At 40.9% G+C, this 27,479-nt stretch overlaps 1 protein-coding gene across 1 annotated transcript in view; it reads right to left on the bottom strand.

Annotated features, from left to right (window-relative positions):
- Positions 1 to 27,479, bottom strand: part of CUL3 (cullin 3) — a 102,695-nt gene that overhangs the window by 15,454 nt on the left and 59,762 nt on the right. Inside the window, exons 7-13 of the mRNA XM_084638902.1 lie at positions 26,285 to 26,430; positions 22,759 to 22,935; positions 20,811 to 20,981; positions 19,545 to 19,652; positions 12,217 to 12,341; positions 11,796 to 11,892; positions 4,511 to 4,645 (exon numbers count right to left, since the gene is read on the bottom strand). Coding sequence (XP_084495028.1) covers positions 4,511 to 4,645; positions 11,796 to 11,892; positions 12,217 to 12,341; positions 19,545 to 19,652; positions 20,811 to 20,981; positions 22,759 to 22,935; positions 26,285 to 26,430 — 959 coding nt within the window. The remainder of the gene's footprint in view (positions 1 to 4,510; positions 4,646 to 11,795; positions 11,893 to 12,216; positions 12,342 to 19,544; positions 19,653 to 20,810; positions 20,982 to 22,758; positions 22,936 to 26,284; positions 26,431 to 27,479) is intronic.

Raw genomic sequence — 27,479 nt, 5'->3', positions numbered from 1 at the left:
GGCTGCAATAACTAACAAACAAAGTGTTAAATTCCAGACATCTTAAGGTTTTTTCTTAGAGCAAGGAATTAAATAATTGTTTCAACATTAACATGGTTGAAAAATCAACAGAGCCAAAGAATTTTAAATTCTTAGGCTTCACCAACCTTAAACGCTCTCCCAACATGGAAAAAGGGGAAAAAAGGAAGAGCATGAATTAAGAAGTCAGTCTAAACTTTTAATGAACTAGTTTTGCTGAATGATGTAACAATTTCACATATCAAATTTTGAATTTCACATTGACATGGTTAGGGATGGGACAAATCTTCAGTTTATATTCAATTTGTGAACAAATCAAGCTTTTGATGCTATATACTTCAAAGTATTTAAGTATTCTTCACCAGACACTGAAATGAGCAACAACATAAGTTTTGAATATAAGGAGTAGCCCACTTGGAAAGACTGGGATAAGTTATTAAGAGAATGCAAAAGCTTAAGCTATTCAGAAAAACCTCCCTCTCATGTGGAAGCACCGTTAAAACAAGCCCATTTTTTCTCCACAAAAATATCCAACTAGTTACATAAAGCCCTAACATATGAACCTCCAACAATTAAAAAGCAAAACTCTTTCCTCAAAATCTTAGTACTACTCTGTGCTTCTATAGTACCTCATCAAGTATTAAGTGTCAGCACTGCTCCAAAAGAGAAAGTATTTGCCTTAGTTACCACTTATCCAAAATGGGGGCTAAGAGCTTAGGGAAATTTAAAAGTTGGTGCATCAGTGGCAGAGCTGGGAACAGAAGCCTGATTAGAAAAAACTCCTTCCTCTTTTGCTAAGGCACAATTTTTTATTGGTGCTTCTGCTTATCGTCAGCACAGAGGGTACTTGAACTTCTTCGGCGTTATGCTGTACTATCGTGTCCTTTAAAGTACTGACTTTATAGAGTGCTGAAAGCAGAATGCTGGAAATGGGAGCTGGGTCACTCAAAAGTCTATAGAGTGTCACAGGGTAGATGGTCCCTGTGAGTAGACCAGAACCAGATGCATATATCAGAGCAGGTGGGCCCAAATGAGCCAATTAAAGGAACCAGGATTACACCTGGGTCTATACAGACTTATCAGAGGGCAGGAAAGGGATAAGTTACTGGGATAGGCTGGGTCTGAGAAGTGAAGCCACAGAGAAGTGGAGCTAATTCCCATGGAGAGTCCCTGGAGCAAAGGGCCAGGTACTGGTGTTCCAGAAAGGGAACAGAGCTGTCTGGAACTGGGAAGTTGCAAGAAGCAGGATCACCAGAGACTGTAGGAGGGGAGACCATGAAACCCTAGGACAAGGGTGACCTAAGGGACTATTTCTGTTTCCTTTATTCACTTATGTTTGGACAATAAGCCTTCTTAAAGGAGACAGTGTGGCAGCATATGATTGGAAGCTGGGGAGAAGCCCTGGCCTACCACAATGAGATTTTCACACATACCAAGCAATGTCATGGCTATTTTGGAATGGGGCAAAAGTCTCCTGACCCCCATCAAAGGATAGAAGAAATCACTTCAAGTCAATCTAAGTGGGAGACTTCAGTGGCCTCTATCCCTCTTAGGCTCTGGCTAGCAATAGACCGTGACCCCACAAAGTGACGAGACCTCCTCGTCCACCTTTTCCTGACACTGGCGAAAATGGCTATCCATCACATCAGAAAAGGAAGCTGGAAGGCAGGGTGCTCTGTGACTGTGGGGCCTACTTCTGATCGCTCTTTAAGTCTTGTCTCTGGGCAGAGTTCCTCTGGGTGATGTCTACTGCCTCCCTGGATGCCTTGAGGGGCAAGGGGCGCTGTCTGGGATTCTCTGCTCGGTGTCTCCCCCTGGATCCCTGTGACCTGCACTCCTAGTCTTATTTTTTAATTTGTTATCCCCTGGATTTAGTTGATGCCTGGGTTTGGTGGCTCCTCCCCTCATGCTCGTAGCCTTTAGCAATGGGCAGGGCCAAGCCCACCCACCCCAGTGCCTCAATAGGTTCCCACTGTTTGTGGGGACAGCACTGTTAAGTCAATAGGTCTATAGAAGACAATCTAAAAACTAGAACTCACTGTCCATTTTGGCTGCTGTGGTGATCTCTACCTGTCCAACCTCCCATCAGTACTTGTCACTCCTGAGGGAATTCTGTGCTACTGCATGTGCGCAGAATTTGTGTCCCCTGCAGAAAAATCACTTTCTGACAGGGAAGCTTCAAGAGCTGTCATGCACCACTCCCTAGCAGCGCAGGTACATCGTTTCAGGTACCCGGAGCAGCTGGCAGAAAGGTAAATCACTGCTGGGCTGGGGACACCCCAGCAAGTGGCTCCTACCATGAGCTGGAATCAGCTGCTAGTCCAGGCTGGGCTCCAGGCAGGAGAGGAGTTGCTGGGGCTGTGTCAGACCCACCCCCAGAAACCTCCCGCAGACGCGGCAAGCCCAGTATTCTCCCCTGCTTTCTGCCTCCATCGCTCCTCAGCTGTGGGGAGGGGGGGGGGAAGGGTCACTGTACGGGGAGCTGGTCCCCCATCCACCCAATCCCTGTTCATCTGGACCTCCCATACCCAGACACCTGTGCCAAGCCCCACGCGGTACATCCAGAACTCCCCGAGCCCTCCATACCCAAACCCCACCCCACTGAACCTCAACCCCTGCATCTGGAGTCCCCCTGCACCCAGACCCCCTGCCTCTGTACCTGACTCCCAACCCTGTACCTAGACTACCCCCCAGAGCCCCATGCACTCAAACCCCCACGATGGCCGATCCCCCACATCCAGACCCCCATGCCACTGACCCCCCACTAGCTGCACCCAGACCCCCACCCCACCAAGCCTCACTCCCCCAGCACCCAGACCTGCTGCTGAGACCCCCCACAGCCAGACCCCATTGCTGAGCCCCAACCACTTTCACCTGGAAGCCCCTGGAGAGTCCCATTGCCCCTGCACCTGGAACCCCCACCCAGCATGAATCATAGAATCATAGAATATCAGGTTTGGAAGGGACCTCAGGAGGTCATTTGTCCAACCCCCTGCTCAAAGCAGGACCAATAAGCCTCTGTGCATCCAGATGCCCTCCACTGAGTTGCTTGCACCCAGATTGTCCCATACAGAATCCTCTCACCCCACACTGAGCCCCTCCACACTTGGATCCTTCCTGGTTGAGCCTGCCTGCCCCATACCTGGTGCACCTGGCACAGAGGGACAAGGCCCCAGGCCTTGTGCTGTGTCTAGGTCAGGTGCAGCCTCACCACGGAGTGCCCATATCCCAGGGGTAGAAACTGGAGGGCTGCAGAGTGATCTCCCACCTTTATGCAGCCAGTGGCTTGTGCTCCCCACTGCAATGCTGGAGTCTCTGCATTTATTTATTGACAAATAAAACTTGCAGAATTTCTAATTTTTTGGCACGGAATGCCCTCAGGAGTATACTTGTGTGAAACAGAAAAAGAGCAGCAAAGTGCAGTTTCAAAGGCAACTGAAAAATAAAGTCAGTCTATCAACCTCTATGTTTTGCACAAGCACTTACACATCAGTGATGCTTCTATGTTCTGGCAATCTTATGCTTTTGTGAATGCATGCACTATCTGCAAAGTCATGCTATCATAGGACATCATGAGGTCAACAGAGCAAAGCATCACTATTTTACTGGTACTGAATATATTAACTACTATTCAGCAATCAAATAAAGGCAGATTCTTCCTATTGCAAGGTTTGATAACTCAGAATATGAAACATGTATCAAGAATAAAGATTTCTTCAAGAAAAAGAAGAAGACCAAACAAAATGAAATCAGTCTTTTTAATGCTTTAGGTACAAGTGGATCCTCATATTCATGAAAGAATACTTAAATAAAAGGACCAAAACCAATCTGGGCCCCATCTTCACTAGCTGGCTATACTGAATTAAAACCTTTTAACTTGAAGCAGTCTTAAAATAGTATTTTATACTGCTGTGAAGAATATCATTTCCCTAAATGCAGCTGGGGTCTAAAGGTATATACTTCTAAATCCTGAGTTTCTGGAACAGAGAATGACAAGGCTATCAGCCAATTTTCAACACCTTTAAAGGAAACAAACGGTTAAGGGCCCTGGCCCCTTTGTATAAGTGTTCCAAGGAAGAGGGGCTTGCGGCTACACACAGCCCGCACCTTTAATATGGGTTTCACAGCATACAATCCCAATGGAAACTTCTCTAAAAAATGCACATTCCGTATGTTAAGGGATTAACAATACGTCAGACAAGATTATGGAGCTAAAAACAATCTCTCTAACCATAAAAGTAAATTATTATGGATTCTGAACTCTCACTATCAAGTAAAGAAAAAGGGAGGGAGGTGGTGGTGGTTAAGGACGAATGAGGTATATCCCCTTGGCATCAAAAAGGTCTGAGTACATAGGTCAAGATTTCCTACACAACTTCTGAAAGAGTACAGGCGGATATATAATACCATAGATCTACATATGCTCTGCATCTATCTGCAGAATACATTTTAACAGTTTTTTAAAGTCAGCTTAGAAAGCCACAAATCATACCTCAAACGTGTATTTTTCTCTGTTGTTAAAGAGCATTAGTATTGTCATCTGGAAAGTGGAGACTTGCAATATGTGCTTCCTTGTATTTGAGCCAGTTACTTGGGCACCTCCTACACCAACCTCTGAGCCATCTTCCTGTTTGAATTTAAAAGAAGTCATGAAATCATTTTTAGAAACATTTTTTCCATCTCCTGATTAAACTTTTTATGTAGCCAATGGAGAACTATGCTTAAGCAATATTAAGTTTGAGATTTTAAATCCACAAGTTCCAGAGTAATATATGCTTAGTTCCAATTTTGCCTAACTACTGTAATATACTCTTCAGGTCTTCCTGCTCCCCAATTTATCAAAATAGCTGCAGCAAAAATCTTTGCCCCTTTGCTCCAACCAGACCAGTTCCAAAACTTCTTTTAGTAATCCATATTATTGGTGTGTCCTAATCTTACTTTTATGTTTATGTTGCAGTTACGCTTCGATTACCTTCTCTGTCCTCATGCACCATACAATCTCTTCCTGCCTTCTAACCTTTGCTTAGCTTTCCAGTGCTGATCTCTCCAGCGCTTACTACTCCCCATTTCTCACAAATGAAATTTACTTGTTTTGTTTGTATAATTTAAATTTTAAGCTTTCTATAACTTTAAAAGTGTAATCGACAATAGTGGCATTATGAAACTACATTAGGTTTGCCTTGAAATTTTTTTTTAAACCTTAATTCCAATGTCAGGTTTCAGAGTAACAGCCGTGTTAGTCTGTATTTGCAAAAAGAAAAGGAGTACTTGTGGCACCTTAGAGACTAACCAATTTATTTGAGCATAATTCCAATGTAACAACGGTGGAGAAATTTCACTTTGGTCTGAGTCACAGCCTAAAATAAGGTGGGAGGGCAAGGAAGAACAGCTAGTCCTATAAGAAGAGGGGAAGAATCGATGGAGATACCCAGAGTTCAGAGCTGCAGGAGGATACTGGTTGACTCAGAGAAGATTGTAAGGGAGAATAAAAGACAAGAGGACTTGCAGCCAGAAAGAACAGGAGAAAGGCCGGAGAATCACACCATCCCCAGAAAAAGGCAGATCTATCTAATTGAGGACTCCCTACTAAGAAGAACAAACAGGCATGTCACCAGAGCTGATCCAGAGAATAGAAGGGTGTGCTGCCTGCCAGGAGCTGAGATACAGAATATGGATCTGAGGCTGAAATGGATCCTAATGGGAGCAGGAAAGAATTGAGTGACTGTTTTTCATGTGGGAACAAATGATACAGCTAGATTCTCGCTGGAATATATCAAAGGAGACTATGGCAGGCTGGGGAAGATGCTTAAGGAAATGGAGGCTCAGGGATTCTACCTGTCCCTAGAGGAGGAGAATGAAGGCGAGATAAGATTATGACTATCAACAGATGGCTTAAGGAAGTAGTGCTATAGGGTGAGCTTCGGCATGTTAGATAATGGAAGATAATGGCATGAAAGATAATGGAGCAAATAATTAAGCAGTCAATTTGCAAACATCTAGAAGATAATAAGATGATAAATAACAGTCAGCATGGATTTGTCAACAACAAATCCTATCAAACCAACCTGATAGCTTTCTTTGACAGGGTAACAAGCCTTCTGGATAGGGGGAAAGCAGTAGACATGGTATATCTAGACTTTAGTAAAGCTTTTGATACTGTTTCACATGACCGTCTCATAAACAAACTATGGAAATGCAACCTAGATGAAGCTACTACAAGGTGGGTGCAAAGCTGGTTGGAAAACCATTCCCAGAGAGTAGTTATCAGTGGTTCACAGTCATGCTGGAAGGGCATAACGAGTGGGGTCCCGCAGGGATCAGTTCTGGGTCTGGTTCTGTTCAATACCTTCATCAATGATTTAGATAAGGGTATAAGAGAGTACACTTATAAAGTTTGCAGATGATAGCAAGCTGTGAGGGGTGCAAAGGCTTTAGAGCATAGGATTAAAATTCAAAATGATCTGGACAAACTGGAGAAATGATCTGAAGTAAACAGGATGAAATTCAATATGGACAAATGCAAAGTACGCCATTTAGGAAGGATCAATTAGTTGCACACACGCAAAATGGGAAATGACTGCCTAGGAAGGAGTACTGCGGAAAGGGATGTGGGGGTCATAGTGGACCATAAGCTAAATATGAGTCAACAGTGTAACACTGTTGCAAAAAAAGAAAACATCATTCTGGGACGTATTAGCAGCAGTGTTGTAAGCAAGACATGAGAAGTAATTATTCCGCTCTACTCCACGCTGATTAGGCCAGTTCTGGGCACCACGTTTCAGGAAAGATGTCGACAAATTGGAGAAAGTCCAGAGAAGAACAACAAAAATAATTAAAGGTCTAGAAAACATGACCTATAATGGGAAGATTGAAAACAATTGGGTTGTTTGGTCTGGAGAAGAGAAGACTGAGAGGGGACATGATAACAGCTTTCAAGTACATAAAAAAGGTTGTTACAAGGAGGAGGGACCAAAACTGTTCTTCTTAACCTCTGAGTATAGGACAAGAAGCAATAGGCTTAAATTGCAGCAACGGAGGTTTAGGCTGGACATTAAGAAAAACTTCTTAACTGCCAAGGTGGTTAAGCACTGAAATAAATTGCCGAGGGAGGTTGTGGAATCTCCATCATTGGTGATTTTTAAGAGATGTTAGACAAACACCCGTCAGGAATGGTCTAGATCAGTGGTTCTCAAACTAGGGCCACCGCTTGTTCAGGGAAAGCTCCTGGTGGGCCGGTTTGTTTACCTGCCGCGTCCGCAGGTTCAGCTGATCGCGGCTCCCACTGGCTGTGGTTCGCCACTCCAGGCCAATGGGGGCTGCACGAAGGGCGGCCAGCACATCCCTTGGCCCACGCCGCTTTCTGCGGCACCCATTGGCCTGGAGCCGTGATCGGCTGAACCTGAGTCCTGCCATGAGCGCAGGGGAATGGACTAGATTGCCATTCGAGATCCCTTCCAGTCCTATGATTCTATGTTTGACCACTGGGAGGCATTCATGGACAGAGTACTGTTAGCAAGGGATGGACTCCACCTGAATAGGGAGAGAAGTAGACTTCTGGGATAGAAGCTGGCACAACTGAGTGACTTGGGAGAGATGGCTGGGTGATACTTATGTAATCTCCACACCTGAATACTATTGAGAGGGAGGAAAATCAAGTAAGAAAGGATACAGCAATGGAGAAAGGAAAGCAGTGGGTAGAAGAATGGACATTAAGAGGAAATATAGTGCCGATACCAATAAAGCTAACAGTCAGGTAGGTGATACTGGGAGTAGAATGACTGCATCTAATTAGGCGAGAAATGTGGGTGAAGCCAAGCAGCAACAATTAGGATGTTTGTACACCAATGCAAGGAGCTTGGGCAACATAATGGAGGAACTAGAACTACTGGGACAGAAAGTGAAATCAGATATTATAGAGATAACAGAAACCTGGTGGAATAGCAGTCATGACTGAAGTACAGGTATTAAAGGCTATGTGCTGTTCAGAAAAGACAGAAATAAAGGCAAAGATGGTGGAGTAGCACTGTATATTAATGATGAAATATACTGTAAAGAAATTAGAAATGATGGAATGGATAAGACAATCTGTCTGAGCCAAAATCACTTTGGGGAAGAAACTACTAGAGGTTCCCTTGGGCTAGAGCAGGGGTTCTCAATTTTTTTTTTTTTTTTTAAACTGGGACCCACTCTGAAAATATTTCAGGTTGTGATACACCCCCCCCCCCCAAAAAAAAAAGATGACGACACCCCTCCCATACCATACTTACTTCTGCACTGCTGCTGTCAGAAGTGCTGCCTTCAGATGTGGGGACACGTCCAGCAGCCACCACTCTCTGCTCTGCTTTCAGAGCTGGGCAGTTGGAAAGCAGTATCTTCTGGCTGGGCGCCCAGCTCTGAAGACAGTGCTGATGACACAAGCACAGAAGTAAGGGTGGCAATACCATACTACCATGCCACCCTTACTTCTGTGCCGCTGCTGGCAGCAGCGTTGCCTTCAGAGCTGGGTGGCTGGCAATATCAGCTCTGAAGGCAGCACAGAAGTAAGGGCAGCTATACCACGAGCCCTCCTACAATAGGCTTGCAATCCACTTTTGGGTCAGGACTCCCAGACTGAGAAACGCTGGGCTAGTGCTTGGGGTATGCTACAGACCCCCAAGATCCAATATGGATAGAGACCTCTCTAATGTTTTTAAGGAAATAAATACTACAGGGAATTGTGTGATTATGCGAGACTAACTTCCCAGATATAGATTGGAGGACAAGTGCTACCAATAACAGTAGGGCCCCAGATTTTCCTGGATGTGATAGAGGACAGATTTCTTCACCAAACAGATGCTGAACCAACAAGTGGTGATGCCATTTTAGGTTTGGTACTGGTGAGAAGTGAGGACTTCATAGAAGAACTGGTTGTGGGGGAAAACCTTGCTTAATCATGAGCTAATTCAGCTGAAACTAAATGGAAGGATAAACAAAAATAGATCTGCAGCTAGGGTCCTTTATTTCAAAAGAACTAACTTTAAAAAAAAAGGGGGGGGGATTAATTAGGGAAGTGAACTGGACTGAAGAACTCAAGGATCTGAATGTGGAGAATGCTTGGATTTACTTTAAGTCAGTTTCTGCAAATTTATCTGAAGCCTGCATCCCAAGAAAGGGGGGGGGAGGGAATTCATAGGGAAGGGCCACAGACCAAGAATCTCAAACCAGTGATTAAGAGAAAGCAGAAAGCCAACAAGTAATGAAGATGGGATGGATTAGTAAGGAAAGCTACCTCTTGGAGGTCAGAAAGTGTACGGATAAAGTGAGAACTGCCAAAAGCCAAGCAGAGTTGGACCTTGCAAGGGGAATTAAAAACAATAGGAAAAGGGTCTATAGCCATATAAATAAAAAAGAAAACAAGGAAAGAAGTGGGACTGCTAAGCACTGAGGATGGGATGGAGATTAAAGATAATCTAGGCATAGCCCAACACCTAAACAAATATTTGCTCAGTTTTTATAAGGATAATGAAGAGCTTAGAAATAATGGCAGAGTGGCGAATGGGAACGAGAATATGGAGGTAGAAATTACCACATCTGAGGTACAAGTCCCACTCAAACAGCTTAATGGGACTAATTTGGGGGGCCCAGATAATCTCCATCTAAGAATTTTAAAGGAACCAGCATATGAAATTGCAAGTACAGTAGCAAGGATTTTTAATGAACCTTTAAATTCAGGGGTCATACCCTATGACTGGAGAATTGCTAATACAGTTCCTATTTTTAAGAATGGGAAAAAGGTGATCCGGGACATGACAGGCCTCTTTGTTTGATCTCAATTGTATGCAAGGTCTTGGAACAAATTTTGAAAGAGAAAGTGGTTAAGGACAGAGGTGAACGGTAATTGGGATACAATACAACAAGATTTTACAAAAGGTAGATCATGTCAGACCAACCTGATCTCCTCCTTTGAGAAGATAACTGATTTTTTAGACAAAGGAAATGCAGTAGATTTAATCTACCTGGATTTCAGTAAGGCATTTGATACGGTTCCAAATGGGAAATAATTAAATTGGAGAGGATGGGGATTAATATGAGAATTAAAAGGTGCATAAGGAACTGGTTAAAGGAGAGACTACAACAGGTCATACTGAAAGTGAACTGCCAGGCTGGAGGGAGGTTACAAAGGAATTCCTCAGGGATCAGGCGTGGGACCTATCTTATTTAACATTTTTATTACTGACCTTGGCAGAAAAAGTGCATGCGTGCTAATAAAATTGCAGATGAAATAAAGTTGGGAGGTATTTCCAATACAGAGGAGGACCGAACTATCACACAAGATGATCTGGATGACCTTGTAAACTGGAGTAATAGAAATGGGATGAAATTTAATAGCACAAATTGAAAGGTCATGCATTTAGGGACTAACAAGAATTTCTGCTATAAGATGGGGGTGTATCAGTTGGAAGTGATAGAGGAGGACAAAGACCAGAGCATATATTGGTTGATCACAGGATGACTATGAGCCGCCAATGTGATGCAATTGTGAAAAAGGCTAATGAAGTCCTAGGGTGCATTAGGCTAGGTATTTCCAGTAGAGACAGGGAACTGTTAGTACCATTATACAAGGCACTGGTGAGACTCATCTGGAATAGTGTGTGTAATTTTGGTATCCCATGTTTAGGAAAGATGAATTCAAACAGGAACAGGGGCAGAGAAGGGTTAATAAGATGATTTGAGGAATGGAAAACATACCTTATGAGAGGAGACTCAAAGAGCTCGACTTATTTAGCCTAACCAAACAAAGGCTTGGGGGAGATATGATTGCTCTCTATAAATACATCAGAGGGATAAATACCAAGGAGGGTGAGAAGTTATTTATGTTAAGCACCAATGTGGACACAAGAATAAAATGGATATAAACTGTCCATCAACAAGTTTAGTCTTGAAATTAGACGAAGGTTTCTAACCACCAGAGGAGTAAAGTTCTGGAACTGTCTTCCAAGGGGAGTAGTGGGAGCAAAAAACCTAACTGACTTAAAGACTGAGCTTGATAAGTTTATGGAGAGGATGGTATGATGAAACTGCCCACAACAGCATGCAGCTGATCTGCGACTGCTAGCAGCAAATATCTCCAATGGCTGGTAATGGGACATTAGATGGGGAGGGCTCTAAGTTACTACAGCAAATTCTTTTCCAGGTGTCTGGCTCATGGGTCTTGCCCACATGCTCAGGGTCTAATTGATGGCCATATTTGGGGTCAGGAAGGAATTTTAAAATAGATCAGATTGGCAGAGATGGAGGGGGGGTTCTCCTTCCCCTGCACTACAGGGCATGGGTCGTTTGCAGGTTTAAACTAGTATAAATGGTGGATTTTCTGTAACTTGAACTCTTTAATTCATAATTTGAGGACTTCATTAACTCAGCCAGAGGTTACGGATCTATTACAGGAGTTGGTGGGTGAAGTTCTGTGACCTGCAATGTGCAGGAGGTCAGACTAGATTATCATGATGATCCCTTCTGACCTTAAAGTCCATTATCATCCTATGATTTAATTAAACCAACAGGTTGGAGAGTTTCAAATTTGATTCAGGCTTACAAAATGTATGCTTGTAAGTATATTCCAAACTGCTGCCAAGGTAAGAGTTGAATTAAAAAAAAGATGCACTTTTTTTAAACTTGTATTTATGTCCTATACTGGCAGTTTAATTTATAGCTAAAAAAATCCAAAACTGATAGAAATTTATCTTTACATTTACAAAGTTTTTGAGATTAAATCATAACACTTTCAAATAGACATTTACCTTTTTAACAGGTCCATAGAAAGTGGCATTGAGATCTGCCGAACCCATGTGATGCTGGAGTGTCAGCTGTCGACCACTGTGTTTGGCTAAATAAAATCTATGAGACAATTAAAATGAAAATTTACATATTTATAAGGCACATTTTATGCAGATGATCCAAAATCACTTTACATACGTGGATAATTTTGAATTCTTCAGGATGGAATGTACTAAGTGTAACATATAACTATTACTCTTAAAAAAAAAAAAATTAAATTGAGGTTAAGGTCTCATCTGAAACAAAAAACCAAGTAGTGAGTAGTTGGTTTTCTAGTTTTCCCAAAAAAGAACAAAGCAGCTCTCTAACATGCCTTTAATACTCACAAAAGTATATTTACTGTACCCATTGTTTTAAAAATACGAAGCCTGATTTAATACATACCTTCTAAATACTTCAAAAGCATGTCTGGGGGCTGGAGGAATGTTGCACTTTGGTGTGGCTGACTGAGTAGGCCAGTAGCCTGTTGTGAGAACCCGCACCGTGAGATCAACACCACCTAATGAGACCTACAGCAACATTGGAAGAAGACATCCACCGTTTTAAAACAGGACAGTATTCGCCACTTCCCCTACGTTATAATTAGACTTTCATTTTTTTACTTTCCACAGGCTAAGGAGAAATTGTAGTTGCCATTCTTTCTGAGCTGCACAAATTAAAATTCATCCTTGCTGGAGCAGGAGCCAAAAAGCTCACATTGTTCCCATATGGCAATTTAAGACTATACAGAATATGACAATGTAAAAAATACTATGCAACTGTTCAGTATTCATGATAATAAACAGTAATTCTGAAATTCAGAGCTTTACATGGCCAGATGCATTACAGGTAATGTGTGTCATATTTTGCCTTCTGCTTTTATTCTGTTTCCAATACAACTGACTGGATAGAAAAAATTTATGCTGTGTTGCTAACAATACAAATGGCAAAGTAACAGTTTTTGTACTTGCCCTCTGGCAGAAAAGTACAAGCAACAGTTTGACATTCAACACTAAGCAATAGGGAGTTTTTCCTGCCATTCCCTCTTTGGAGTTTTAAAGCGGAAATCCTCTACATATATATTTTCCCATTGTTTTATGTAAAGGTCTGGTTTCTTGCTCAGCCTGAAAAAATTATGTGGCTTTGACACTTGTTCTCTGAAAGTTGTTATTAACATAGGTATTCACACAAGCTTGGAACACTCTACAGCTGATGGTCTAAATGGTCTCATCAGCAGGTGGCACACATCTATCTGAAATCAAAGTACAATTGTCAAAAAGTGTCTTAACTAAATTCCATAGTGCCAAACTTATAACTGAGTATCTCCAGCTTCCACAGGGAAATGAGTTGGGTTAATGACGGCTTACGATTAATACCTCCAAGGAACATGCTTATAGGTAAGTACTTTTCTTAAAAAGAAAAAGTATAATTATAAACAGATCCAGGTTCTTACAGACTACAAAAACTAATATACAGCAATAGAGTGGATCAGATTAAAGACAAAAAAGTCACAAATATCATTGGGAAAAAAAGTAGAGGCCTCCCAAGTTAAATAGCGACATAGCATCCCTGAGAAGTATTAAGAATGCTATTTTTATATTAGAAGAATAAAATGCACCTAATAAATACATTAGAACTAACATCAAAAGACCTCTTCGGGGAAAAAATAAAAGTCAGCTGGGCCACACAATCCAGAAACAGGGTTTAACAGAGACTGGACTCAAGAGAACAGTCTAAAACAATATTTTACAAATATACATAAAGAACTGTACTGAGGTTTCTCCAGAGTGAACCAAAGGCCATCCAATGTTATTGACATGCTTCTGATTTCATGAGCCTTAACATGACACTGATGTTCAGAGAAATGCAGTCAATCATCCATCTAGAGATGGGGTATGTCTACACGGAGATTAAAAAAACCACAGCACCAAATCTCAGAGCCAGGTCAGCTGACAGACTTGAGGGGCTCTGAAATCACAGCATGGATGTTCAGGTTCGGGCTGGAGCCCAAATGTCTACACTGCAATTTTATATCCTCATAGCTTGCGCCTCATGAGCACAAGTCAATTGACCTGGGCCAGCCACAGCTGTGCCAGAGGTTTATTATCACAGTGCAGACATACCCTTGAACATTAAGCCAATGCATACAATCAACAAAAAGGTGCACTGAATTAAAGTATTTTTGTTTGTTCCAGATAATACCTTGCTTGTGAACTGTGGTATCAGCATGGGCATGAGGGTATGGAAAATATGTTTACTGAATATAGTGGAACCGCAACATCGTATCTGGAAAGAAGAGTATGCTTTCTTACCCACTGAATCTTTGAAACATCTTAGTCATAGACAAGAGCCTGAGCTCGTTCAGATTCTCACAGATGCAGTACTAAACATAATGGGTCAGATATTTGATTTGGAATAAGTTTTAGGAATGCCAAGTCTCATATGACTCCTCTTATCACCAGCATGTGTGTAGCATGGACTAATAGAGGGACAGTGTCTTTCAAGTCGAGAATTGTGCTGCATGACCTCCAAAACCCAAGGTTTCAGGTTCATCAATCTGGAAAATGTCTAAAGTCCTATAATCTTTTGACTTCTCCTACTTCAGCTTCTCAGGGAAAGAAAGAACTGCTGCATGTACAAAGTCGATCATCAGCTGCATCATCCTTCCCAATACCTACTAACTCAGTTTTATATCTATGAGGCTTTTGGCTTCTGAATGAGGAAGAGCTGGCTTGTGACTCTTATCTAGGAAGGATCATATGCATACATTGCACCACAGATGTTTCAAAAAAAGAACACGCTGGGGCTATTTGTTTAATAGAAACTCTAGAACCTCTTGCACCACAATGGTAATATGAAGAAAGACTTGTGATTCCTTTCCCAGCGCCATCTTTTATTACAGAATTGTTCTGCTCGAGCAGTGGTTCTCAACCTATTTATCATTGTGGGCTGCATATGCGACCCACAATGTGTCACCTGGGCCGCAGATTGAGAACCACAGCGCGCCCCGCCTGGATCTCCCCTACAGACCCTTATGCCCAATGCCTCCTGCCCAGAGACCCCTCCACAGAGTGGGGCCAGGAGCAGAGCCCTGGGTGGCGGGCTGAGTGGCAGGGACCCCCGGACCCCGCTGTGTGGGGCCAGGTGGCAACCTCGACCCTGGACCTGGCTGCATAGGGCAGGGATGCAGCCCCCCTGCTAACCTTGCAGGGCCGGCCAGCTGGCATCCCCAGACCCTCGCCGCACAGCCCAGCTTTGTGCTAATTGGGTGGCATGCGTCCCGCAGGCCAAGAACCACTGTGCTAGAGAAACACATGCATTCCCATTCTCTGTATGTACTCTAAGCCAGTGGTTCTCAAACTAGGGCCGCCGCTTGTTCAGGGAAAGCCCCTGGCGGGCCAGGCTGGTTTGTTTACCTGCCGTGTCCGCAGGTTCGGCCAATCGCAGCTTCCACTGGCCATGGTTTGCCACTCCAGGCCAATGGGGGCTGCAGGAAGGGCGGCAAGCACATCTCTCGGCCCGCGCCACTTCCCTTCTCTTCATGTGTCAGTATATTTGTGTCTGCATCTGTAACTTTCACTCCATGCTTCTGAAGAAGTGAGGTTTTCACTTACGAAAGCTTATGCTCAAATAAATCTAAGTCTTTAAGGTGCCAATGGACTCTTTGTTGTTTTTGTGGATAAGACTAACACGGCTACCCCCGATACTTGACACCATGTAAAGAATTTAAGTTACTGTATTTTCATTGCCCTGAAACTTATAAACCATGATGTGACAATTTGAGGAACCTGTCTATATATAAACTTATGAATTCCAATTTGATTTTTTCAACTCTCTGATCCCTTGTCTTATGATTGTCTTACTTTTTACTGCCTTGGGCTCCTTGTGAAAAGGAGACAGGGGTTGGCACCACCATCTCTCTCTCTGAATAACCCAATCATTAAAGACTGTCAGCACCTGAACAGATCTCCTGAAGAGAACAAGAGAGCATTCTAGGGTAACACCGGTTTTCCCCAGCTTCTCTGCAGGGGACTTGGGTTAAGAAAACGGAAAAATCCTAGACACTGCAGCAAGTGAACCGAGAGTTGATAGGACTTATAAACTTAAGGGACTCTCAGATCTAGAGGAAGAGAGGAGCCTGCTCCCATAGCAGAGGGTCCTGTTTAACTGTGGGACCAGCCAAGAAAGGAGGACACAAAGTGACAGGAAAGAGATACTCCATGATTTGAAGCACAGTGCAAGCCTGTACAGGAGCATGAGGCGGCGGGGGGGGGAAAGAGGAAGGAATTGCTGAACGAAGACACACTCCCAAAGGAAGGATGAGCTAGAATGAGGGAAATGGTGCACAGAGGTTTTATTGTTTTGTCTGGGTCTGTATATTTCTGTGCTATCTAAGGCCATGTCTACACTCAAAAGCTTACAGCGACAGAGCTGTATCAGTACAGTTGTGCTGCTATAAGAATGCTTGCGTTATGCTGACAGGAGAGAGCTCTTCTGTCAACATAATAAAACCAGTTCAACAAACGGCAGTAGCTATGTCAGCAGGAGAGAGTCTCTCCCTGACATAGCACTGTGAACATGAGCGCTTATGCTGACAAAACTTACGTTGCTCAGGGGTCTGTTTTTTTCACACCCTGAGTGATAAAAGTTTGCCAACGTACATGCTAGGGTAGACATGGCCTAAGTGAAGAGTATTTAAGAAATCCTTACAAAGCCTTGTGTCTGTTTGCTTTTCACTCTTCGTATCCCTGAAGAGGTGAACTATAAACCCAGAGTATCCATAAGATGGAACTCTGAGAAAGGATGTGCTTAGGCTACTTGGGAATCTGAGGAGTCAGCATTGATCCTGGGGGTCTAGGGAAGTCGGGCTGCAGGGCCCCATTTCCAAGAAGGGATAACAGACAAAGTCTGTTCCTGGGAAACATGCGAGAAGGGTCAAGAGAAAAGAGGGTCCAGTCTACTTGGACCCAAGAAGCTTAGGTCCCATGTGCTGGGGCTCAACACAGCAGTCTGGTGAGCGTTCAGTCAGGGGGAGCTCTACAAGGGCTGTGTATGACACATGTGCTTGAGATAAGTAAAGGCTATTTGGAATGCAAGGGCCCCCAAGACCTATTGAGGCAAGATACAGTAAACTTATCTCACACTACACCAACATCTTGTGTAGTAGCCATGGGAAATTTATGCTGCTTGGGGAAAGTGAAAGTTCAAATTAACTGCTGTTGTCATTCTTTGGCACAAGATATTTAAGTTCACCTGTTCAGCTACAGTAATACAGAAATGAGTATAAAGCCATATGGCATTAACTCACACAACACAAAACCTTGTGGATACACACTTACACAATAAACAAGAGCCTTTAAGCTCAAAGAATCCCATGTCTGCCCAGAGTTTCAAGTGCTGCTTATAGAAAATGGGAAGATTGTAGCAATCCTACTCATGAAATCAACATAGCTCAGTCTCTGGGAGGAGTTTTCTGTTGTGGTTCTCTTTGATACCTGAGAAACTGTAAAAGATCTAGGTGGACTTCTTTGATTTCTCTAAATAAAACATGTCTGTGTAATCCATTTTCAAATCACTTGTGGGACAGTCTCACCTCCCAGTAATCAGCATAAGGATTTTAAGTTGCCTGCTTCAAGGTGGTGAAAATTTCAGAGTGCATTGCTCAACCGAGGTGCTCCCATGAGGCAAAAAATTCATTCACAGTATTCAGATTCTAAAATGGCTTGGCACAGAGAATATCCAGGTTTGCTTGGTGAACAGGAGTCTTTGCGTATTTGTGAGCTGGTAGTATTTGGAAGCCTGTTAGCATTATTGTCTAGTGTATTTCAATTACTGTGAATTTTAAGTTTTTTTTTTAAAAAACGTTGAGCACAAAGCACTTTGGACTGCTATAAACAGAAATAAAAACATGGAGCTTGTAATGCCAAACCACCTACGAAACAAAATGAGCACATTCTATAGGTAGTACACCACAAGGCACATCCTCGCTCTTCCCAGTATCAGGAAGAACAATCTCCAGAAACTGACCCATGTACTAATAATGAGCAAAAGTGAATGAAGTAGTAAAGTCTTGCTGTGTGTTTTGTGGAAGGATTAAACTAACCTTCAAGTCACTGCTGTCACAGAGAACACGGACATAAACTGATGCACTGTTCTAATGTTTCAAACGCCATAAAATGCTTTCTTTACTTGCACTGATGTAACATACAGGCAGAAACTGCACCTCTAATTATTTTTAAAGAATCAGGAAGGAAACAAATTTTGTTGGTTGTATGGTCAATATCTAAAAAGTGCATCATAGGTGACAATAACTATCTAAGATCTAATTCACATACATTCAGAACAACAGAACTAGCAAGACCACCTGTAATAGTGCTATCTGTGACTCCCAACAGAGTTAGTACTATCAAAATCTCCCCATAAAAATTAGACAAACAAAATTTTGTCAAAGTGCTGCCATAAAACTAATTCTGTTGGATGTGCACCAAAGTAGATGGATCTCATACAAAACTTTGACTCCCAAAAGGGCAGAAACTCAATTCTGTAGCCTTTAAACACTTCAAGGTATTTCATACCAATTAAGATCCAAACACAAAGAAAAACTAAATGTCTAAAAAGAAACTTGACCAAAATGAGATAAAAAGAAAGGTCCCTTTAATAAAAAAACATGGGGAAAAAATCCTTGATAAAAAATTAAAACGGAACTGACAGACAATAACAAAGAGTTGCACAAACATTTCTTTAAAAAGGGACATACAAAAATGCGACTTTAAAGTGGAGCTCATGAGTTCAAATACTAACTGATGATTAAACATTTATCATCGATTTGCCTCAACAACAAGTAAGTGTACGCCACCTGCTGGTAAAGCAGTTTAACAGTTCATAAGTTTAGCTACGAAGCTTTTCAAATCTTGTCATGTACTGGTGTATTGACAAGACTGTATGTCCACTGTAATTATTCCTACTTTTACTGAGCACTATGTCTATGCAAATATACTGTATAACTTTTACTTCATGAATTAACATTTAAATTATTACATTATGTTTTGGCATAAATTAGAGTTTTGCAATTGTGTGACTCATTTATAGAAGACAGTCCATACAACTATTTAGAACAGCAGTGGGCAAACTGCGGCCTGTCAGGGTAATCCGCTGGCGTGCTGAGAGACAGTTTGTTTACATTGACCATCCGCAGGCACGTCTGCCCGCAGCTCCCAGTGGCTGCAGTTCGCTGTTCCCGGCCAACAGGAGCTGCAGGAAGCAGCGGGCAGCATGTCCCTGAGAGTGTGCCATTTCCTGCAGCTCCCAGTGGCCGGGAACAGCAAACTGTGGCCAGTGGGAGCTGCGAGCGTCTGTGCCTACAGACAGTCAGTGTAAACAAAGTGTCTCACGGCTCGCCAGTGGATTAACCTAACGGGTCGTGTGCGGCCCGCGGGCCACAGGTTGCCCACCACTGATTTAGAAGAACACTGACACAGTAAAAGACTCAACAGGACTTAAAGAATACTAGTGTCACTCAAAGTAATAAGTCAGGCTTCAAACAAATCTCAAGATCCAAATATTTTCAGAGTGAGTAAGAAAAAGGTTGCAAGGTTAAAAAAAAAGTTAAGTTAAAAAGTTCTTATTTTGTTGAGAGAAGTGAGCAAATGAAGAGTAATGCAGAATTTCTCCAGTGCAGGTTTGTGTTTATATGTAAAAATAGAAGCACAAGAAAAGATCTGAATGATTCTTACCCCTGTAGCCTGTAGATGTTGCCTGAATTCATCCATTGTTGTGTTTGAGATGCTCATATCCCTGAACATTCCTTCCAGTTTAGATGTGAATTGACATCCACATTCAGTCTACAAAAAAAATTATTTGCTGTATTGTAATTATAAAATGGATCTGCAAACACTTAAATCCTGAAATGTTTGAGACATTCAGTGACTAACTCCGACAAACATGGAGAGGACATTCTCTATACTTTTCTTTAGCTTAGTTCTACCCCTAGCCCATTTTCAGGTCTTGGAAGCTCTTTTGCATGTGAGGACTAAAGCCTACCCACATAAATATGGTAAAATCTGTTTTCTCTCATCTCCCCTTACACTACTGCATTTTTTCTAAATACTTCTTTTAAACATCCTTATCTCTTATCATACAGGACAATTATGCAAAACTGTCATGAAAATTCACCAGGACAGGCATAAACATTTACCTATCATTTACCATGACACTGATAAACAAAGTCATAATAGTTTATTCATCCATCCATCCAAAAAGTTAATTTGCTCTAGACAAGTAGAATTTTTTTAAGGATGCTATAGGTTATGAAGTGAGATTACTGAAAATTTTAGAAACCGCATAGTATTGAGTATGAGGGAAGTGAAGGAAACTATAAGGTAAGTTTGTTTTCAGAGATTAGTATGGTATCACTATTAGAATGCATATGGGTGAAAGGAGGATTCATACAGAAGAAATAATACTTGCTGCTTATCAGAGAACCTTTCACCAAAGGACCTCAAAGTGCTTTAGATGGTTAAGTATTATTAGCATTTAAAAGATGAGGACATTTTGATACAGAAATGGTAAGCATCTTTTGCAAAGTTACATAGTATGTCAGTGGAAAAGTTAGGAATAAGATCAAGATGAAACTCCTGGTCTCAAACCACTGGATCACACTGCCTCACTGGAGTCACTTTCTTGCTGAAAAATTGTTCTTAGAGCCACCCTCCTCCCCCAAAAAGTTCAATATTCTAAAATGCCCTCCTACCCAATGTGGGACATTGAACCCTAATTTTGTAGTAGTATTTCTTTTTTCTGACAGATAACCTTTAATATATGGAAATAAAGCTGATTAGTGTTTTCTCTGTTTATTAAAAACTTTAATTTGATTTTAATGAGTATATTGTAATCAGTTTTATGCCAACTAAACATTTATTAAAAAGAAAAGAAATAAAGGAATAAAACTCAATTTAAGAACAGTTTGATGGAAATAAGCTGCGTGTAGGTAGCCATCTTACCTTTAATTTAGATATCATATTTTTCTCAGAGTCATCTGAAACACTCTTGTTTGTAAGAAGCCTTCTTGCCAAGTGCTGTTTATAGTAACGTTCAAAAACATCTTTCTCTTGCATAAACCTAAATAGAACCATTGCCTTATCCAATATAGTCTCTACTTCTTGCTCCGTTAGCTATAAAATAAAGAAAAAATTAATTTGCTATTTTTACTCTCAGAGTACAAATTTCTTATAAAACAAAAAGTAATGGAAAAGTAATCTACAGCCAGCACACACAACCAATCAATACTAGAGTACATTTCACTGTGAAACAATCCAGTTACATACCCAGGACAAAGTTAGGCCTGCTCTACACTAGCAAATGAGGTCAGTTTAACTACATCAGTCAGTGATATAAAAAAACGCACACCCAAGTGGTGTAATCAAGCCGACCTAAGACCCTGTGTAGACAGAGCTAGATTGACGGAAGAATTATTCCACCTCTCAGGGGAGGTGGATTACCTATACCAAAGGGACAACCCCACCCACTGACGCATGCAGTGTCCACACTAAGGTTTTAAGTATAGACAAGCCCTTAGATCAGTTTGCACCCATGACAAAGCATGGAAGTTCTAATGCTAAAATGTTGATTTAATTGGATTTAACTCCTGCATCCTTAAGCATTTCCTCACCACCACTATGGCAAATTAAAGACTCTCTTTTTATGATTCATACCATCAACGCAATTTGCTTCCCTTAATTAGAATCCCATTCTGCCTGTGGGAAGTATGATTACAGATTGGCAGAAGTGGAACCACTGTGGTAGCAAAATGGCCAAAGGGCAGGGCAGTCATATCATGCAAAGAAGAAAACCCACTAGTATGAAAATGGAGAAGAGACAATGAGGAGGGGAAAAGCTGTGATATACAATAGGAAAAAACAGCATTTTATTCGAAAGCTGCAAACAAAGTGAACAGAAGTGCTGCTGAAATGACATGTCATTTTAAATTAAGACTGAAAGCCAGTTAATAACTCATTTTATTGAGTTTGACTGTTACACAGAAAGTGGGTTAAAAGACAGTTTCAGACTGCAACCTGAATTTTCAGATAGTATAAAATAGTATAAAATAATTTATAAATAGAATTTATAATTTAATTTCTGAAGTACAAGAACAAATATAAACTATAAGGATCTCAGAGATTTTCTTGCAATATGAACATGTTAAAGGAAATAAATAAAAGGAATAATAAATAAAGGAATAATAAATAAAGGAAATAAAAAGCAAGCAATTCTGACCAAGACTGTCAGCAACACTCAGCATATACACCTCTAATTAAAAATGGTCTGTGCTTCTTTCCATTTTGATTGATCTTTCAAACTATCCTGCTTTGTTTTCTTTCAAATTAGAAAGAGCCAATAAAACAGAAAAACTGGCCAGTGTCTTTTTGAGTAAGCTGTAACATCTTTTCTAAAGGAAAATCTCTTGGCTTAGTATACATTTTTATTGTGTAATATTTTATATTCAAGTAATACTGATCACAGTCCAGCAGAAATAAAAAACTTACTCTTAAAAGTTAATTCTTTTGACTAGACTTCCTCCACTAACCATCTCTGGCCCCCCACTTTCATGCCTAAGTGTAACTGTAACTTGCATGCCCAACTGCAATTTAAGACATAAAAAAATAAATAAAAACTGAGCAACTGTTTACCATGCTTGAGTCTAATTTCTTCCCCCTCATCCTTTGTCTGTATGTTAACTGTTTAGCTTATAAGGCTTTTGTGACAGGCAACTTTTTTTTACATACCTAAAGCATTACACACACGAACACACTATATAACAGTGCATTTTTAAGAAGTTTTACACACAGTCACATAATGCTTTATAAAAGTATAAAAAGACAACTAGCTTAGTTTAACCTGCTACTGTTTTCCATAGATTCCGTATAGTCTCATAACTGAACTTGTACTTACTCCCTTGACTCCTTTTTTCAGCTTATCATCAATAAATAATGAGAGGTACTCTGGAGACCTAGAGTTGAGGTTGAGGAAATACTCAAAGTCACCCGCAATAGTTTGTTTGAAGAGCCGGTCATTATTGAAAGATTCTTGAAGAAACCGATCAAACCTACTCTTCAAATCCAGTAAACCCTTAAGAAAAACAGAGCATAACATTTTATTTTTACAGATATAATATGGCTAGTAAGAAAATTACACTGCAATATTGCATTTCAGAAGACCATAGTTAAACAGAGATTCTGCTAATTTAGCATTTACCTTCATATTTTGCAGTATTATTCAGAATCTTTACTTCGATTTAAAATTATGTTTCTAGTTGCTGTAATTCAAATTTATGGTCAGCACCACTTTCAGGGGCATGGCAGAATACAAATATGAACTGTTGTAACACTTTTATTAGCTCAACATCTTTGTGGGATGGTTTTGGTTGCATGTTCATGAGCTGAAGATGCTATCTGCTAATGCATACGTAACTGGGTTGCAAATCTTCAACTTTATGGTCGTATTGCTTTTGTTTTTGTATCAAGAAATTCTCAGCATATCATTAAAATCAGTCTTAACTCTCTTTATTCAGTTCATTTTCTGAGATATCCCTTTAGAGTTCCATCAGGTTTTAACACTTGAAATTCTGTTTCAAAGTAGTCTGAAAACTCCTATTTTCTATATTAAAGTCTTTCAGCTTTTTAAAATAGAAGTTTTGTTATGCTTTTTAACTTAAAATTATTCTTAGAGTTTTAAAACTCATCTCATCATCAAAGGCATTTTCTTCTTAATTCTTTGAGAAGTGGTTCTTGTCTTTGAGTCTGGTAAAGAAGCTGCTTAAGCACTGCCACATAACTAATTAATTCCACAATTAATATCAATATTTTTATACTCAAATGGCTTCTTTTACTAGTAATCAGTAATAAGGTCATTTGATTCCATGTTGATAGATAAAACACCATACTCTTAATATAGCGATGATAATTAGGAAATTACACTAAATGTTTGCATTTAGATACAGTACAAGACATTTGCAAATGACCATCCTCCCCCATACACCCACAAATTTAAGAGTTTAAGGAAGAAACAACAGTTTTCACCTTAAGAGAAAGCATGGGGTAAGAAGTAAATCAATAATGCCGCAACTACAGGTTTTCCTTAAAAAGATAAAATGAGTGCTTAGAAAAGAAATCAATTTTAATAAGAACATTTCCAGACTTCTTTGCATGGGTTTAAAACTAAGGTTTTTTCCTCTACGAAGAGAGAGGACAGAGTGGAAAGGATGACAATAGGCTCCTGGCTCAGCTTGTGTGACCTTGATAAACCAGGTGCTACACATCACTTTCCTCTAGAACCTGGGGGGGGAAGGGGAGGGGGTGGGGGAGAGTATCTCATTCCTTAACAAAGAGGATACATCCTGCTTTTTGAGAAGACACCCATCGGCAGGTTGTTGCATTCAACAGTAGCTTCACTCATAATACACAATTAAAAACTACCACCAAAAACTCTAAACAAGATAAAAATTACTATTACTAATATTCAGGTCCCTCTTTCAAACATCCCATACAACTGTAGAGTATTAAAGTAAAACAGAAGTTACAAAGCTGCATTTCAGAGCCTCTACTTGCCTCCCTCTGCCCCCAAACTCAACAGGGCATGCAACACTGCCTGGAAGAAGTATTTTGGGTGGAAGTGAGAGAGCATGCATGGCAAGAGTGAGGGGCTGTCCACATCCCCATTCAGATCTGCCACCTTCCCATTGGCTAGGAGATATTTATAATTACTTCCCAAAACCTCTTCTTCCCACCTGCCTATCCGCCCACCTTTCCCCTAGTCTCAGCTGAATTTTTAGGATGTTCCTTTAGGAGTTGTGTTTTTAGGATGCTCAGTCAGACCAATCACGTGTTTTGAGACCAGGAAGGAACTTTTCCCACAGGACCAAACTGGCAGAGGTCTGGTGGGTTTTTCCACCTTCCTCACATCTTCATAGGGCATGTCTATGCTGCAATCGGGAGGTGTGAGTGCAACACGTATAGACATAGTTGAGCTAGCTTCCATCTAACTAGATCAAAACTAAGTGGAGTAACAATAGCAATTAAGCCATGGCAGCATTATGAACTGACAGGTCAACCACACACCTCATTTGGAACCAGAATTACACAACCGGACAGTCGCAGAGACCAACCAAAAAAAAAAAGGCAATTACAGTATTGTGTTCAATGTAAACTACTAAAAAAAATAAAGTTTAAAAAAAGACTTGACAAGATAAGGAAGCTGCTTGTTTTATTTAAATTAAGATGGTTAAAAGCAGCATTTTTCTTCTGCACAGTAAAGTTTCAAAGCTGTATTAAGTCAATGTTCAGTTGTAAACTTTTTGAAAGAACATAACCATAATGTTTTGTTCAGAGTTATGAACATTTCAGAGTTATGGACAACTTCCATTCCTGAGGTGATCGTAATTCTGAGGTTTAATACTCACGCAGCTGCTGCCCTAGCATATAGGTGGGGCCAGCCTGTGCAGTTGCCTCTGCTGCCATAGTTTCACTGCTATTGTTACTCAAGCTAGCTTTGATTTAGTTTAGATAAGCTTACACATGCTGCAATCACACTTCCCAACTGCAATATAGTCATACCAACAGTGACACAGTTGAGTTGTACGAAATAGAACATGAATGTTTAATATTAGGAAAGGTAAGACTGTTTAGGTTGTTGCAATTTATGGCCGGTGTCCAGCAAGGATAAGGGGAAGCCTGCTAGCTCCTGAGATAAAGGAGACTTGAGCTGATGGACTCTGCATCTATACAAGAAAAGGAGATCTGAAGTCTGTGTACTAAGGTCACCCGTTGGTCATCTCTTCCCCATTCATGTGGGGGAAGGCAAAGAGGATTCAGGCACAAGTCCTCGGAGTAGGCCTACAAGGGGTCTACCCCCAGGTACTGTTTTATGGTGGGAACTTTAACTCTACACTCCTAGTATGTGGGAGCAGGGCATGGGTGCATACTCTCCCTCTCCTCAGTGTTAAAATTAATAAAGTTGTGGCCTAAAAAAGTGTACATCCATCCATGTGGTGTGTTGTTCATTTGCCTACAACTCCTAATCATTACACCTGGAGTTGCTAAGTACAGATTTCTGGTCAAGAGGAAGTATTCTCCTAGAAACTTTTAGTGCTTGTCACTTATTGGGAGAAAAGCAGAGATTTCCTAGGAATTTCTTTAATTAGCCTGAATATATTTCATTTAATAAAATAAGCAAATAAAAACAAATATACAAAGTATTATTCTCCAAGCACCATGGGTATGAAAATAATTGAAAATATTTCCCAAAGTTCACCACAGACAGGTTTGTAACAACCTGAAACTGTAAGGTATAGTTTTATTCCTAACCATTTGTGCATCAGTTTGGAGGTTTAACTCCCAAACAAAGCATTGCTCAAAAATCTTTGCTACCCTGTGAGACAAATAAAAACATTGAAAAGACAACAATGAGAACTTTTATCTACCTGAATATAGTCAACTGGGTTCTTTCCTTCTCCCTCTTCAGATACTAGAGCTTTACCTTGCTCCCTCAGGTACGAACTCATACACTCACACATTGTCTTCAGGCCATTCGGCACACGGCTAAATAACTTGTACATGCAAGCAAGGTCTGAAAACAGAAACAGTGAAATATTGTGCACTACAGCCAACATGTACCATATCTGCATGCATCTCATTCATTAGACATGCAAAATAGGTATGAATAGGACAAGTTCTGTCTCAGAAGATTCACATAGAACAGCCTCTCCAATAAAAAAAAGCCAACATCTGCTAACAGAACAAAAAATACAGCATCACAATTCTCTAGATAATGAGACATTTATTAGTGGGGATGTGCTGTAAATCTTGTTCAGCAATGTACTCTTCAAATTCACCATCCCAAAGATCAAACACCTTATTTAAGGATGAGAGAATACTTAAAAAATTAAAATAGAAAGGGGTTAGTTAAATGACAGTTTCTAGTTTTCACTTAAAATTGCTAAAATGTTAAATTCCCAAAGCAAAAATGAGTTTTTAGCTAAAACAGACCCAAATTCATCATTTTATATCTGTTTGTCAATAACGTAAAAAACTTAATCTTATTTGCAGTAACAATTTTCAGCTCTTGCCTCCATTCCTGTGTTGAGTCCCTTTATTCCTGCCCTTCTTTGCTCCAGAGGATTAGGGGGAGGGGAGAGGGGGGTTAAGTTATATAATACTTCAACACCCCCCCCCCCAACACACACACACACTTTCCTCTAGAACCATCATCCTTTGTAACTGTGTCGGAGTTCTTTTCTACTACTTGCCTCTAACCCATGCCTACCCCATTGAATTTGTGCCTGTTCTGCCATCACCAGCTCCCTGTTTTGTTCCTATCCACCCCACTTACCTTTAAAGGCTCTCCCACTATTAGCATCTTCTGCATTCAAGCATGCTCTTATCTTGAAAAAAATCTTGGCTTATCCCACTTGCCTCTCTCACTCTCTTCCTACTACACTCACTACCATCTCCTTTTCCTCCTCATGTTAGCCTCAAAAAATCCTAGTATCTGCCATCTACTTGCACTTCTTTGACTTCCTATTCTCTAGCCCTGGAACTCCTCCTATTAAATTAATGGGGATTCTCTATCCCTTTCTTCTTTGCCTGCTGCCTTTGATGCTGCTGATTAATCTTCCA

The sequence above is a fragment of the Lepidochelys olivacea genome (genome assembly GCF_965140295.1).
Source record: "Lepidochelys olivacea isolate rLepOli2 genome assembly, chromosome: 9".
Taxonomy (NCBI): domain Eukaryota; kingdom Metazoa; phylum Chordata; order Testudines; family Cheloniidae; genus Lepidochelys; species Lepidochelys olivacea.
Note: the sequence above shows the minus strand (reverse complement) of the source record. Positions and strands in the feature narration are given on the sequence as shown.